The following is a 14,863-nucleotide window of genomic DNA, read 5'->3' as shown; positions in this document are numbered from 1 at the left end:
TGAGAAGATGGTGTCATAGAAGAATTTTATTTTTTCTTCCCCTGTACGTATAATGAGGTTAATTTCTAAGTCAAATTCATTGGTGCTAGGTTATGGTCATCTTTTACTTTGATACTAAATGGGCTAAAAATTGAGGGCAATTCTTCTTATAAAATGCAAATCTTAAGTAGAAAAGAGCTGTTTTAAAATACTGTTGCTGTTTGATAGTAACAATTACTATAAACTGGGAATTTATTAATGTTATTTTTTTGTGTGTTGAGTTCTGTTGCAAAGAGACACAAGAGGGGAAATTGTAAAGCTAGGTGTGCTGATGTTAGTTTCCTGCCAAGAGTGTGTGTTCCTTTCCCAGTGTAGGGAACAGTGATCCACATCCACTCTTAAACTCATAATCTGATGTTATTGGCTTTAAATAACTATAAAAAAAGCCCTTTGGCTAACAATTCCTACCAGTCAATAACAATCCTATCTCAATCTATCTCCAATACTGTTTAGGAGATATTCCTGCTTTCTGATAGAAGTTATGCTGAGCTATGTCCCTCAGATCATATTTTGGAGATTTTTTGGTTCATGACATGATGAAATTTCTAAATTCTGATTATGATAGCATGAAATGGCTGACAGGTAATTTGGAGACAAAGAGCCTGAAATCTGTTCTTAATTCCAGTTTGGCTGCCTTAACTTGGCCTGGAAAAAATCATGTTTTATAACAAAAGAGTGATGTAGTGAGATTTGAACAAAATTCCTTTACAGCAAGGATTCCTGTATATTCTGTTCTCTTTGTACTGGAATAAATTATATAGCCTGTGTATGTGACAAATGATGGGGTTTTGTTAGTTGGTCTTGTTCATGTTTTAGAAGCTCATGTATTTAAAACCATTATCAATAGCTCTCAATGTTGCATCATCTGGATGTCTTCAGTTAATCTGCTCCTACTTCTGGTTTTCCCCTCTTCAAGCACTCAATATTGTTCTAATTCATAATATTTTGAACAAAGTGGAAGCTGCAGTGATAGCTTCAGTATGACTGCTTCAGCAGTTGGTAGCAGTGGGCCTGCACTAGATGTGTATCAATCCAAACTTCATAGCCACCATATCATTGGTTTTAAAGCAGACATACTCCTTCACCCCTTCCTTAAATTTTACTCTGAATCTATCTTTTCCTCTTCTCTTCGCCCTGCTCAAGCTGTGTCCTTTTCAAAGCCTCTGCCCTTTTATTTAGAGTTGCTGCCTGGTTCTGTGCCCTTTGCCTCTTCGCTGTTCCCCCAGGCTCCTCGCTCCGTGCTCAGCTCCCTGGCTGACATCCCTGTCCGTGCCGTAGTTCCATCTTCATACTTGCTTCAGATCTCTCCAGCCCCGTAACCCGCTGTCCTCTCAGGTCTTATTTTCATTGTTTAACTACTAACAACCATTCCTAGTCTGTTCAGTAGTTTTGGAGATCTTGTCTTTTAACGTGAGTTTTCTACTCAGAAGTGTGAGTTGCAGTGTTGTGCGTGAGCAGTTGGATTTACACACAGGAGAATATAGATCTGGAAGGCCCCAGAGGTGTGCTGGGATCACTGATAGCCCCAAGCTCCCTGTTTCACTTGATTCTTTCACATCTGTGGAAAAAAAGGGGCGAGGAAAAATCACCTCATGAGATTGCAATAAGTTGGGAAGAGATTGATATATCAAACTTATTGATAAAACATGCTGAAATAAAGGAAGAACTTTTTTCCTCAGTAGTGCTAATAATATTTTCTTTTCCTGCAGTTCTACTATTTATAAACAATAACATGTTTATATATAGCCGCTTTCATCTGAGGATGTTAGCTGGAACTTGTAGTAAACGGTTGAGTGACAAGCTTACCGTATGCCTCCGATATCCTGTCCTTGTGGAGTGGAAGAAAGGAAATGATGAACTGAAGTGCATAGTTCTTCTTCCTGACCTGGGGGATGGGAACAGTTCTCTTTCTTCTTGTAAAATAAATTTCTAAGGCCTCAGATTGTAAAGAAGCTATGTCATTGTTGGCAAGTGACTGTTAAGACAGAGGAGGATGAAATACAATCTCAGGATCTTTATCTCCTTTGCTCTTAATGTGAATGGAAATGGATCGTTCGTTAGTTTTGGTTAAAAGTTGATTATTATGTGATGTCAAATAGTTTTCCTCTTCTCTCCAAACAGTTGTCTGCCTTGAATGTTTAGGGTTTGTTTAGCCATCTTAGCAGAAATACTGCAAGCTAAGGCATGACTGAAAAAAAAAAAGGTACATAAGTTGTTTGCATGTTTTTTTTTGGGGGGAGGGTGTGAATTTAATATGCAAAGTGCTGGCTTGTTTACTTACTAATGCTGACAGTAAGATGATGAACAGAAACTTAGTTACCGCTTCTGTAAATTAGCAGTCTAATTAATTTGGGGGGGCTTATATAAGTTTGGGAGTTTCAGTTGTTAATTTTATTTTCAGATTAGTATTGGAGGTATGCCATAAAGTTGTGTCAAACTTCTTACTCCCATACCATATGTTTGGTTCTAAGGATAACAGTCTGGACTAGAGCCAACGAGAAGTGCTATGAGATCTTCAGATTTTAACCTGGTGCCCTACAAATTTGTGACTATGAAAAGCTTCTGTATAATTGTTAAAGAGCACTTTTTCTTCTTTTCCTCTCTTCTTTTCCTCTCTTCTTTTCCTCTCTTCTTTTCCTCTCTTCTTTTCCTCTCTTCTTTTCCTCTCTTCTTTTCCTCTCTTCTTTTCCTCTCTTCTTTTCCTCTCTTCTTTTCCTCTCTTCTTTTCCTCTCTTCTTTTCCTCTCTTCTTTTCCTCTCTTCTTTTCCTCTCTTCTTTTCCTCTCTTCTTTTCCTCGTAGATTTCTTGTGAAGTTAATTCCTTTAAGCATTTAAAGGAAAATAGGTGTATTGAAGGATAGGTTGTGATATTGGCATGTGTCTGTGACCATAACCAAAGCTAAATATAAAGCTGAGATTTTTGATACAAATAGCTTCTTTTTAAAAATGGGAAAATTGTCACTTCGTTGAAATGAATTATCTGTAAGACTTTGTAATTGTGGTTTATGGCTTGATTAATGAGGTGAAGGATACAGTCTAGATCTACAATTTTAGTGTCTCTATTTCAATATGAATAGGCAATCTGCTTTTCAAACAGATGGCTTTTATTGCAGTAATTAAGTGTGATGGAAAAGACTGGAATTTGGAAAATGATGATTGTTCTGAAATGGCAAGTAGAAAGCAAATATGACTGTCACATAACCTGACCTTTGTGCTTACATAGCCAAAGATATAGTCCAGTTTTATTGCAAAGAGTTTCTGTCTTTGCAGCATGATGGTGAAAACATGGGGCTTAGTTTTTAAACCTTAGTTGAATTTTGAATTAAAACTGTACTGTGGGTCCATTTGCTTGGAACAAGAAATGAATGGAGTTGGAAGTTGTGTCACTTGACAAATGTATTCAAAATAGTTACAAATGTGTTCTGAAGAGAAACATTAGACCTTAATTTTGATGTGTGTATGAAAATCTAGATAGCTGAGGAAACTTTAAGTGGGAAGTGGTGGACCTTTGAATTCTCATCGTGCCTATGAGAAGATGGGTTTAAGCACTCTCTGAAACCTAACATTGTGTTTTTGAAGTGCAGTCAACAATCTTCGAACCTGAAGGATGTTTTCAGTGGTATTAGTTAAACACAGGCCCAGAATCCTACTGAATATATATATTTCTTTAATTTGTAGATGCTTAATTATTGCCATACAAACAGACAGCAGGAAGGAGACCTTAGTATGTGTCTGAGATAACTATTATTGAATGGCTTATTTGGACAAACTGATGGAGTGAATGATTGCTGGAGAAGGTGTTTAATGTTGAAATACCTGGAAGGGCGCCAGGCCATGGAGGCAGGGAGTTGGAATATTTTATGATTAATTATGATTTTTTTTTATTGTTATTAAGTAGGTAGATTCTGTTTTAATTAAATCTCAAAGTTGCTAATTTGACGTCAATTATCTACATGGAACAACATGCCTTAAACTTTAAAGAAAGGACACATCAAGAGTGTGTAAGTAAGTAAGAGTAAGTAAAGACAAGGAAACCAGTTCTTGTAGTGTTTATGAGCTAAAATGTAACAGTGCACCAGGTTCAGAGATGAGGAGTCATGTGTTCTGTACGTTCTCAGGTATAAAAAGGGTTGATTTTAGGAGCATTTCTAAGACAAATGTGCCACTGAGTAAAGTCTTTCTGTGCTGAATTGGTAAAGCACAGTTCTGAAGAATCTAGTCTTAAAGTTCTTGATATTTTTTTCCCCCTGTTTTTCTTTCTCCACTCTCCTATAATGTTGAAACACAGATCCAAATTGAATGCAGAACAAGCTCCAGCCATTAAAATATTAGGCTTACGTCTAATTCTTATGAAAAACTTTGAGGGACAAATCTGGATTTTACTCTGTCATGCTATCAAGATATGTCCAATGGTTGATCTGTAGTCCACTGCATTCAAATTTCGTTCAAGTGAGTCAGTGTGTTTTTCACTGCTGCAAAGCTAAATGACTGGCTTAGTCACACCGTAAATCATTGACTCTCGATGATTAAACCTAAGAAAAAAGATTTTTGCTGTAAATAATGTTGCCTTTGGTGGAACGCAAAATGAGCAACTTCAAATGACTGAAGGATTCTGCCCTAAAGAGACCCATCACAAAAAACTAGAAACTTTGATATACTGCTGTAAGCTTCAAGAGAAAGAGAAATTCCCAGGAAGCCTTAAAATAATCAGTGTGGTCATGAATGCTATGTGGTCAGTGAAGCATAAGTCATGGTGTGGTAATGGCTGCAAAGCACTGATGCAGAGAGGATGACTTCCTATTTACTGCAGTTGTTACCAAACAGCTGAATGCTTTTTTTGGGAATCTTACTACATTCCTGAGTTCAATAAGATTTCTTTTTTTTCTATGTGTTAATTTTGTGTTTCAAAAGAAAAAAATAATCTATTACAAATCATTAAATTTAAGAAATCCAGACCCCGCAACAAGGACAGTGGTTTATTTCAGGTTTTTTAATTTCAATTTGTGGCTTTAGGTAAATCCTATAAAAAACATCCATTTGAAAGTATTAAGCACTGGGAGGTTTGTCTGGTTCACTTCAGAGTTGAATTTTTTTGATTTAGCAGCCTTTTTCTTCCCTTTCTTGTGTAGAGATACATTCTAGTTGTATAGCCAAACAAAGCTATTCTGTCTTACTAAATGAGTGAATAATGTTCTGTAAGGACATTTGATTTCTACAACAGCACAATCCACATCTGTTGGTCTCATTGTTACGGTTTCATGCTGTTCCTGATGATTCATGGCAAAAGGCTTTTTGTTTTGATTCTTAATCAATGGCAAATGCTAATTGCGGAGATATTCAGGTTATATTATCAACTGCTTCTATCTGTATAGTAGCTGAAGAATAAGGAAGTTTCCAAATCCATCTTTCTTTTTGAGAAACTCATAAGATACTTTCACAAACAGCAGCTGGTAATAGGATATTTTTCACACTTGGCTTGTGCATGTCATATAAAAAAAAGAAGTAATTTTGCATTATGTGTGTGGCTAAACATGAGCGACTTGCAGTAGTTTATGGTCTGCGGTGCAAAGCACAGAGCCAGGTTTATTCAGCTGTGTATCCTCTAGCTATGCAATACTAATTTTCTATGCTTGGTATGGCTTTTAACAGAATGATGGATGTCCGTTCACTGTGTGGGATGTGTCAGTGTTTGCTAAACATGGTCTGTGCCTCTTCATTAACTGTAGATAAACTAGTGGAGGTATTTCACCCTGTGGGAAATATCAGCGGTAGCAGAGGATGCTGGAATGAGTTATATAGTGTCGTGCAGGGTTTGTTCTGCATGTTTTATGTTTTCAAGAATTTCTGAAATGATGAAACTTGCTTTTCAGTGCACAAACAATTTCAACGTCCTGGGCTAGTCAGTGTCCCAAGGCTTTGTCTATAGGTTTAATTTTTTTTTAATTATTATTATGATAATTATTTTTTTATTTTAACTTGTGTTTTGTAGATTTGACTATTTACAATACAGCTGGACAATTGGAACACTTTGGCCGATAAATGAAAATAAGTTTCCCAAAACTGGTGGTGATATGTTGGGGGTGGGTGTTGGGGGGGTGGTGTGTGTGTGTCTTTCCAAATGTACAGATAAGACCCTGAATTAAAGGCAGAAGATGCTTCACTTCACACTTCTGCAGTAAGCTAAAAGCTTGAAATGCCTATTATTGCTGTCCTTGGCCCTTCAGCTCGGTGCTTCTCTGGGAATTGTGAAGTTGGCACGGCACTGAACCCATCTCTGATTTGAGTTGGAATGATCGGAAGAATTTAGCTCCCTCTCTTTGCTGCCAGCCTAGAAGGAGCTGTGTCAAGAGATTTTTTTCCTAATATACTCCTGCTTGACAGTAGGATGTATTCATTAGTTTGTAAAAGGGGGAGTAGTAAACCTGTATCTTGATGTGACTCAAGTGAACTATCCTGCAGGCAATAGAAATGAAGTGGCATCTTTGAAATATGTTTCTTAATAATGTGTGACTTACCATCACAGTGCCTCTATCTTCCTGATCTTCTTACTTACCTGGCCTTCATGTCACAGCAAGACTGCTTCTTAAGCTTCCCTTCTATCACTTCTCTGGTCACTGCTAGCTTCTTCCTTACCAGGATCTCGGTAACAGGCATTTTCTCTCGATTTCTTGTTCTTAAGAAATGCCCTCGCTCTCAGAACTGCAAATACCCATTTCTGTAGGACTATGTGGCTTACCTGCCTTCTGTAGAGCAAAGCGCCTTACCTGTCCTCTTGGCTTTCAAATTAGACAGGTGTTTGGTAGCTGCTACTGCTACTAGAAATGATACAAACCATATAACAAGTAAAATCAGTTCATAGATAAAAATATTTTTAATTAATAGTACTGCAGTGCAACTATCGTTCAAAACTTGTTGGGTTTAAATCTCTTTCAACTTATAAACTTTAAAGCTGGTCTAAGTCAACTAATAATATCAGCAGATACAATACAGAAGTAAAAACTATGTTAATATTGCCATGGAAGTTTTTGACTACTAGCTATTTAATCGACAAATGTGAATTTTAGAATGCAAGAAGCGAGGAAATTAGAGAAGTGAAGTTATTTGTACTAGAGAGAAAGAACTTGTTTCACTATATGCTTTACTATCTATGTTACAATAGGTATCCTACAAAAAAAGGAATTGATGCTATTGTGCGATGTCATAAAAGCATTCAAAGTCCCCTGGTGTCTGTTCTGAAGGAGAAATTGGGGATGGTTGTGTACAAATAAGTTCTCTTGAGACTGAAACCTGGAGGTAGCTGCCTTGGGTAATGGTGCACTGATCTCTGGGCAAGAAATGATCCTGATTTGTAACTAGAACATTTCCTGGGGTAGCGCATCCATTTTAAAGAGTAGTGTCTTGTGATTATAACTTAGTGAATTCAAATTTCTGGTTGTTTTCATAAAATGGGCTCAAATTTTGTTGGCCTCAGATAGCCTCTTACATGTGACAAATGCCATTTGAGCAGTTCAGCGTGATGCAAATTTTAGAGGCAGCACAAATGAAGTATCTCTTTTCTTTGCCTATGGCTACAGGACCTGACTCGGCTGACAACCGTTGCTTTGCCATAACTTCTGTTTGGTAATTTAATGCCCGTTCTTTATTCCAGACCTAGTCTTACAAACTCCTTTCCTTGTGGAAAAGGAGGTAAGGCTTCCTTTGCTGTCCGCTTATTTATGCCAGAGGGTTTTAAACCTTTTTTTTTGTTTACAAAAATGGAGGCAACTATCAGTGACTGCTGTAAGAGCCTCTTCATGACAGCTGGTAGCAGCACGTAGCAATACTCCACCTGGAGGAGCAGCAGGAAGTCGATTTTGTTAACTTGGTGACAAAACATGTTTTCAGGCAATGAGAGCAAAGCTCCTGCGTGGAAGGTGTCTCCCCAGAGCTGTGTTTTTCATTTGTTTGTGTGTCATGCTATGCCATACTTTTTCTCTGAGAGTGTGATATAAGTAATTGATACACTCTCTATTAAACATTCAGACTTCTCTTTTCCCCCTTATATACAGAAAAAAAACCTTACTGGTAAGCATTTGTTACGTTTATCCGTACAAACATTGAGAGAGAGATATATAGATTAACTTTTTTGTTCTGGATGTTGATGCCACCCATAATAATGAATCTTACACTTACAGGATCATCTTCAGCACTGTCATCCTTGTACCTCTGATATAGATGCGCTGAAATCTTCGGTAGTAATTAGGGCACTCTTCTGCATGCGTTTGGTTTTCCATGTCAATGTGTTTTTCTCACTCTCTTGTTTTGCTTATGCTCTGGAAATAAAGCGTCTCTCTCTCTTTCAAGGTACAAGTCTCCCTACATTTCAGTACATTTTTCAGAGCTAGTTTCCATGCTTTTTAAACTTAATTTGGAGGACTCTATTAATAAATGTTCAATTCAAGAAGTTAACTATGACACAGCAAAGAAAACATGAGAAAAATGCATTTACCAGTGAAACTGTGTTGCTTGGCTGCACAGTGCAAATACTGAATGCACACTTTTTAAATAACATTTAATAAAATAAAAGCCTCTCTTTCTTTTAATGCTTGTAATTATGCAATTTGTGGATGCAGCACTGAAGCACAGTGTTCAAAGCCACTGACCCTAGCATGGTGGTGGATATTTTCAGGGGTCAGCTGCTGCTACACAACTGCTTCTGATTAGTTTTACCTAATCTAATTGAAACTAACACACTGATTTTGCCTGAGAAAACAGTAATGCTAGACTCAAGCTTAATTTTACATAGTTTAATTGCTTCTTGAGGCATGTCAGGTTAGCAATAAAAAGCTAGTATTATATAGCACTGATGGTTGTCTGCAAAGACTACAGAATGTACAAAGATGTGAGCTAAATTATATGTGCGCATGTGTATAGATGTGTAAGTATGTACACATACTTCCCTTAAACACTGCAGTACTTCAGCTCATCTAAAAGAGATATTGTAGCTCAACCACAAGACCTGGGCATGTTATGGGAAGGCATAAATGGAACCTGCCGTGTTCTGCTGGACACTAACTGCATAGGTCTTGTTATCAGTGGGAATGGGAAAGGCTGGAAGACAAAAGGCAAGCTGCTTCTTGCACCATCTGCTGCTTTTATATAAGGGGGACACATGTACCTGTTATAAGAGCTGTCTATGAGTCAGAGATGATAAGGAGGGAATAAATAATAGAGGCAGTAAAGCTAGAAGAGAACAGCATTTAGTCTGCAACATATGTATGACAGAAAAGGCGAAAACCTAGTTCTACCTTCTTTTGTTGAAAAATTGATAAAACTCTTTATGCACATATATTGTCATGATAATGAATAAAACAGATCATTTATCAACCTGAGACATTTGCTCTGAATGGATGGACCAAGTTTAAGTAATATGAAAGGTCTTTGTAAGTTTATATGAACAAGTTCTCCTTATCCATATGCATTTCATAGAGTACTAATGACAAATAGCCTTTTTTAAGGTCAGCTTCCTTGAAATCTATAAGTATCTCTGTGTATATTGTACACCTGCAAGCCGCTCTTAGATTTGCACAACTGTCTTCCACACAGGTATAGATTATAAGACTACAACGATTCTTCTGGATGGCCGACGAATCAAGCTACAGCTCTGGTAAGTGGGTGTTCCACCTCTCCTCATAATTTATATTTCAAAGACACAAAAATGCAACTCCTCAGGGCAGGAGTTCTCCCCTATGCTTCAGAAATACTTAGTCAACTGAGGAAGAGTGAGCCAGCTAGCCCTTTGAGTAAGTCACGCTTTCTCTTTACCTCCATTTTGCATCTATTTCATGTAAAATGGGGGACCCTACAGCTTCTCTATGTGAGAGATGCATAATGAATGCAGAAGAAAGGCACAAAAGGTTACAAGTGCCCTCAAGATAGATTCAAAGTGCCTTCAAAGATAAAATATACTGGTAATGAGAACCATGAAAGTACCTTAGAAAGCATACAGTGATTGTATAGCAACATCCCTTTGCTCAGTTTATTAGTAGTAATGGTCGACTAAATAACCACAGTATTAAAAAAAAAAAAAAAAGGCAGCATTATTGGTCATGTAGTTTAATTGATATGCAATCTGATGCAATTTATCTTTACAAAAACATGTGGAGACCAAATAAAATTATTTTACAACAAATATTTTTCCTGTAGGGTCAAATATTGGTCCATCAGGGTGCTTTTTGTGTTAAGGTGGTTCAAAGATGGCCATCTTCTGGTTTATTTAGAAATACTCGGCAAGTGATACAACTTGAGAAACGCAGCAACATTGCTGCCTTTTAAATGCATTGTTTTCCTCTTTCCCTAAACTCATGGTATAAAAGAGGGAGAAGTAAGGTCAGGGCAGGGTAGGAAGGAGATTGAGTGTGATTTTTGAGGAACCGTAATAGAGATAAACCAGAGGGTCAGGTTCTAGGAACAAGCAGTGTTCAGATAGAGAATTGGAGGTGAAAATGAATTGTTGTTATGATTATATCCTTTTCCTTCTAGAAGGAGACAATCCTGAGCCATTTCCATCTTAAAAATTAATTTTGGTGTTTATTTTTGTTTGAAACTTTTTAAATTACTGCAGTTAGATGCCTGTGTATCAAAGCTAAGTTATTTTTAATTTATTCTTCATTGGTTGTTTTTGCCTTTATGATTTTCAAAATAATGTTTCAAATGTTAAGTGCAGCAATGGATAATAGTACACTGCTATATGGTATCTTGATTACTTGATATTTTGTTCACCTGCTTTCTTTTTCTTCTTCTGTCTTCCATTTTATATAGCTTAGCAAAAATACCACATAAACTTTATCTGAGAACCAGCCAGGAAGGAGATGATTTAATTCTTTTTGTGAAGGGCAAGGATGTTCTTTGGACTCCTTAAAGTAACTGATTTCTACGCTTCTACAGTTGACCATATACAGAAATATGTGCCTTGCATTTGAAGATCTGTAATCTACCTCAAAAAATCTTGATGGGATTTTGCTTCTTATCACATTCTTCACTATAAATTTGATTTTGCTTCCAAACATTTCATGCAGTGATTTTCTATCATTTTTTTTTTGTTGTTGTTGTTGCATGTATTTCAAAATCTGTGCTGCCTATGACTCTATAGGGATGCCTTCATCATACTTGACTCATGACGAACTATTGCTGCTGTAATCAAGAATTTACTGTTTTTCCATTTGTTTCCTTGGTGATAGCTATTGTTTCCTCCCACTTTTCTTTTGCTGTGAAAACAGAATCTTTCTTCAAGCTGAAATAAATGCAAAGTACGTGGCATATGTACACTTGAGTAATAGCCTTTGTTTTCCAAGGGCAATCACAAGAGTAAAGTTTGAAGTTCTTGTCCTCTTATCCTGAGAAATCTGAGAAATGTAGAGGAAAGGGCAGAATGCCAGGGGGGAAAAACTGCTGAGAACAAGAACAGCTCTTACGCATTAATAACTGCTACTGCAGGGCTGATGGAAGAAGAGCTGATAGTGATCAGCACAGATGAGTTAATCCAGCTGAACTCTTCACATAGGAGGCCACCTACTTCTTTTAAAAATATATATTATTTATTTTGTTTAGGGATGCATCAGGGCAAGGGAGATTCTGCACCATATTTCGGTCTTATTCAAGAGGTGCTCAGGTAAGCAAAGTACAACCTTCTCAGCGATGAGTAATGGTTGTTAGATGAATGAAAGCAGTTAGCAAACCATTGTGATGGCTTCTACAGCTCACTTGCAGATTGCATGCAGACTCAGTAATAGTCTGAAGATAACATGGAAGTAACAAGGGGCAGGATTTTCTTTTTGGGAGGGGAAATCCATGAGACTGAAGACGAATCAGGCTAAAATACAGTGATGCAATACCTCAATATTGTAATAACTTAAGCATGCTATTTTACTTTGATCGTGTGAAAGCTATGCTAATACTACTTTTTAAAACTGTGTGCCAAGTAAGAGAAATTGATAACATAAAGCTGTCAAGAGTAATGCGAAAAATAAACAGTCTAAAATGTGATGAAATGTAATGACTTGTAAGGAAATTACTTTAAAAAAAAACCCAAAAACCCACACTAAAAGTCACTGTAGTTTCCAAGTTTGAAGTATTGCTATAAATCCTGACATGTATTGCTCTGAGGAGTTGCATCTGGTATGTTCCAGAATTGCACAGAGCATTGAATCTTCAAGCTACCAAATGTGACCAAAAATATTGATTTCCTATGACTTGCGATGTGTCTATGATCATCGAAACTTGTTCACTATTAAAAATATTTACCAGCACATTAGACCCCAAAACTAAGTCAGGGTTTCTCCCCCTTAGCTGATCTGTAATCTACACAGAGAAATGGGGCTCGGTTTCGCAGGATGCTGAGGTTCTGCTCCATTGAGAAGCTGCTCACCATCTTACAAGATTATTTCAGAATTGGAGAATTTACAGGTAGCATTCTCTATGTTATGCCTCTGTTAAATTTACAATTATTTTTTTAATACAGGGAGTGATACTAGTGTATGATATTACAAATCGTTGGTCATTTGATGGAATCGATCGATGGATAAAAGAAATAGATGAGGTAAGGTACAGTCCCAGAGTGTCACTAGTCTGTAACAGATGAACAAGACCAACTGCTTATGATATTTTCTACTGTTTTTGCTGGCATTTGCAGGCAGTGCTTATTACAGAGTTATACAAGATGCCAAATTTACAATTTTCTTTCTATGTTTATAATTCTAGAAAGCTGGAAACGGATCAGCTAAAGTGTCTGATTTGTTTAAAGGTGTTGATGGAAAGCATATGGAGGGCAAAGATTTCAAACTGTAGTCCCACTCCTGCTGTAGATTTGCTACATCATCTGTGCAAGCCTGTCTTCTCCAAGGAAGGAATGTTTTTAGATCTGAGAATCATAGAATAATTTAAGCTGGAAGGGGCCTCTAGCGATCATCTGGTCTAACCTGTCACTTAGTATTTAAATCCCGAAAAAGCTTTTGTTTGTTTTAATTGAGGGAAGGAGAAAATGGAAGCCAAACTATTCATTTTTTATTGCTTCTCTTTGCTCAGCATGCTCCTGGTGTACCAAAAATCCTGGTTGGAAATCGCCTTCACTTAGCCTTCAAGCGCCAAGTGTCTACTGAACAAGCACAAGCCTATGCTGAGAGGCTGGGCATGACTTTTTTTGAAGTCAGTCCGCTTTGTAATTTCAATATTACAGAGTCCTTTACTGAGCTAGCAAGAATAGTATTGATGAGACATGGAATGGACAGGCTCTGGAGGCCAAACAAGGGTAAGCCATGCACACTGAAAATGTGTAAATTTAGTCCTAGCTAAGGTTTATCGTTCATTAATACAAAATAATTTTCAGAAATTTTAACCCTGATGCAAAACCTCAAAAAAGAAGAATCAGAAATCCTGTACAATTTGCTTTTTAAACAGAAAAGATGTATCTGCAGGCATAACCTGTTCCTGCTTTTGTGGGGAATAACATACCTTTTCTAGAACTTACACGCTCAGTCATCTAAGTGTTAAGACATAAATAGGAAACTGAAGCCGCAGATTTTATTTGGATAATGTATGTGTGGGAAAGGGTGTGGGGAGGAGAAATGCGAATTCATTCTGGAAGTACGGAGTGCATGCAGTGCGGGGTATGCTACTACCAGGTGGCCATTGTAATGCGAGTTTTATGTCTGTTTTTAAGTACTGAGTCTGCAAGACCTTTGTTGCCGTGCCATAGTTTCCTGTACCCCTGTGCATCTTGTTGACAAGCTCCCTCTCCCTGTTGCCTTAAGAAGCCATCTTAAATCCTTCTCCATGGCAAATGGCCTTAATGCCAGGATGATGCATGGACGCTCATACTCCCTCACATCCAGCAACATCAATAAAAGGAACAGCTTAAAGAAAGCTAAAATTATCCGTCCACCACAAAGTCCACCAAAAAACTGTACAAGAAACAGCTGTAAAATTTCTTAAGCTCTCTGTGGGAAAAGGAACCCAAATGGAATCCCCTGACGTGAAGCCTTGTACACAAGGACTCCTTATTTAATGGTCGAGCACGCTCTGTGTATGTATCGCACTACATAGACAAAAATAAGTCTTATTTTAGAGCTTGCTCGTTACAGTAATGCTGCTTTAGGATGAATGACATGTTCAGTGCAACTGAAAGGATGTCACATTTTGCTGTTGGATTTTCATACTGCAGTTTAGTTTCTGATGTGCATGATGCCGTTGTTTTTACTAGTAGATGTGTTTTCATATAGGGGATAATTATCATTATATTCAGTTCTTGATTCCATGAAATCTGGAAAGTGACTTACTGTGTAATTGTAGAAAATCCTGCCTTTTGCAAACTCTTCAAAAATATGAAAATGAGTCATCGGTTTGCATATTCAGACAGAGGTTTTTAAACACAATGTATTGTATACATTGTTAAATTCTACAAATGGTGTGACGAATTCTAGTAATACTGCAATTGTGCATTTGGATTTTTTGTAAAGCTTTCTTGATAACTTTGAAGCACTAACTTAACTAAGCTAAAATGTATATATAATTATTATGCACATACACAACAAGGTTTTGTTCCATTAGTGTATGTATTAGATTTGATAAAGTTTTTGGTATGTTATTTAATACTTTGGGGAATTAATTTGTGGTTTAAATACTTATTTTTCTGTAAAAAAAAAAAATAAATTACATTTTGTACCACTCCACAAGAAAGTCCTAGGAGGAAAATGCCAAAGACACTGTGGTAAAAGGAATGTGACTTGAAGAGCTGCTTTATAAGGAAAGAACACTATTTAAAAAATAAATAAATGTTTCTGGAAAAGAAA

The 14,863-nt window shown here is 37.1% G+C and overlaps 1 protein-coding gene across 1 annotated transcript in view; it reads left to right on the top strand.

The window, feature by feature from the left end:
- The window catches only part of RAB40B (RAB40B, member RAS oncogene family), a 29,138-nt gene extending 14,275 nt beyond the window's left edge, over positions 1-14,863 (top strand). The window contains exons 2-6 of the mRNA XM_010304293.2: positions 9,624-9,684; positions 11,628-11,688; positions 12,538-12,615; positions 13,101-13,323; positions 13,735-14,863. Coding sequence (XP_010302595.2) covers positions 9,624-9,684; positions 11,628-11,688; positions 12,538-12,615; positions 13,101-13,323; positions 13,735-14,006 — 695 coding nt within the window. The 3' untranslated portion in view covers positions 14,007-14,863. The remainder of the gene's footprint in view (positions 1-9,623; positions 9,685-11,627; positions 11,689-12,537; positions 12,616-13,100; positions 13,324-13,734) is intronic.

The sequence above is a fragment of the Balearica regulorum genome, chromosome 18 (assembly GCF_011004875.1).
Source record: "Balearica regulorum gibbericeps isolate bBalReg1 chromosome 18, bBalReg1.pri, whole genome shotgun sequence".
In the NCBI taxonomy this organism is placed as follows: Eukaryota; Metazoa; Chordata; class Aves; order Gruiformes; family Gruidae; genus Balearica; species Balearica regulorum.
Note: the sequence above shows the minus strand (reverse complement) of the source record. Positions and strands in the feature narration are given on the sequence as shown.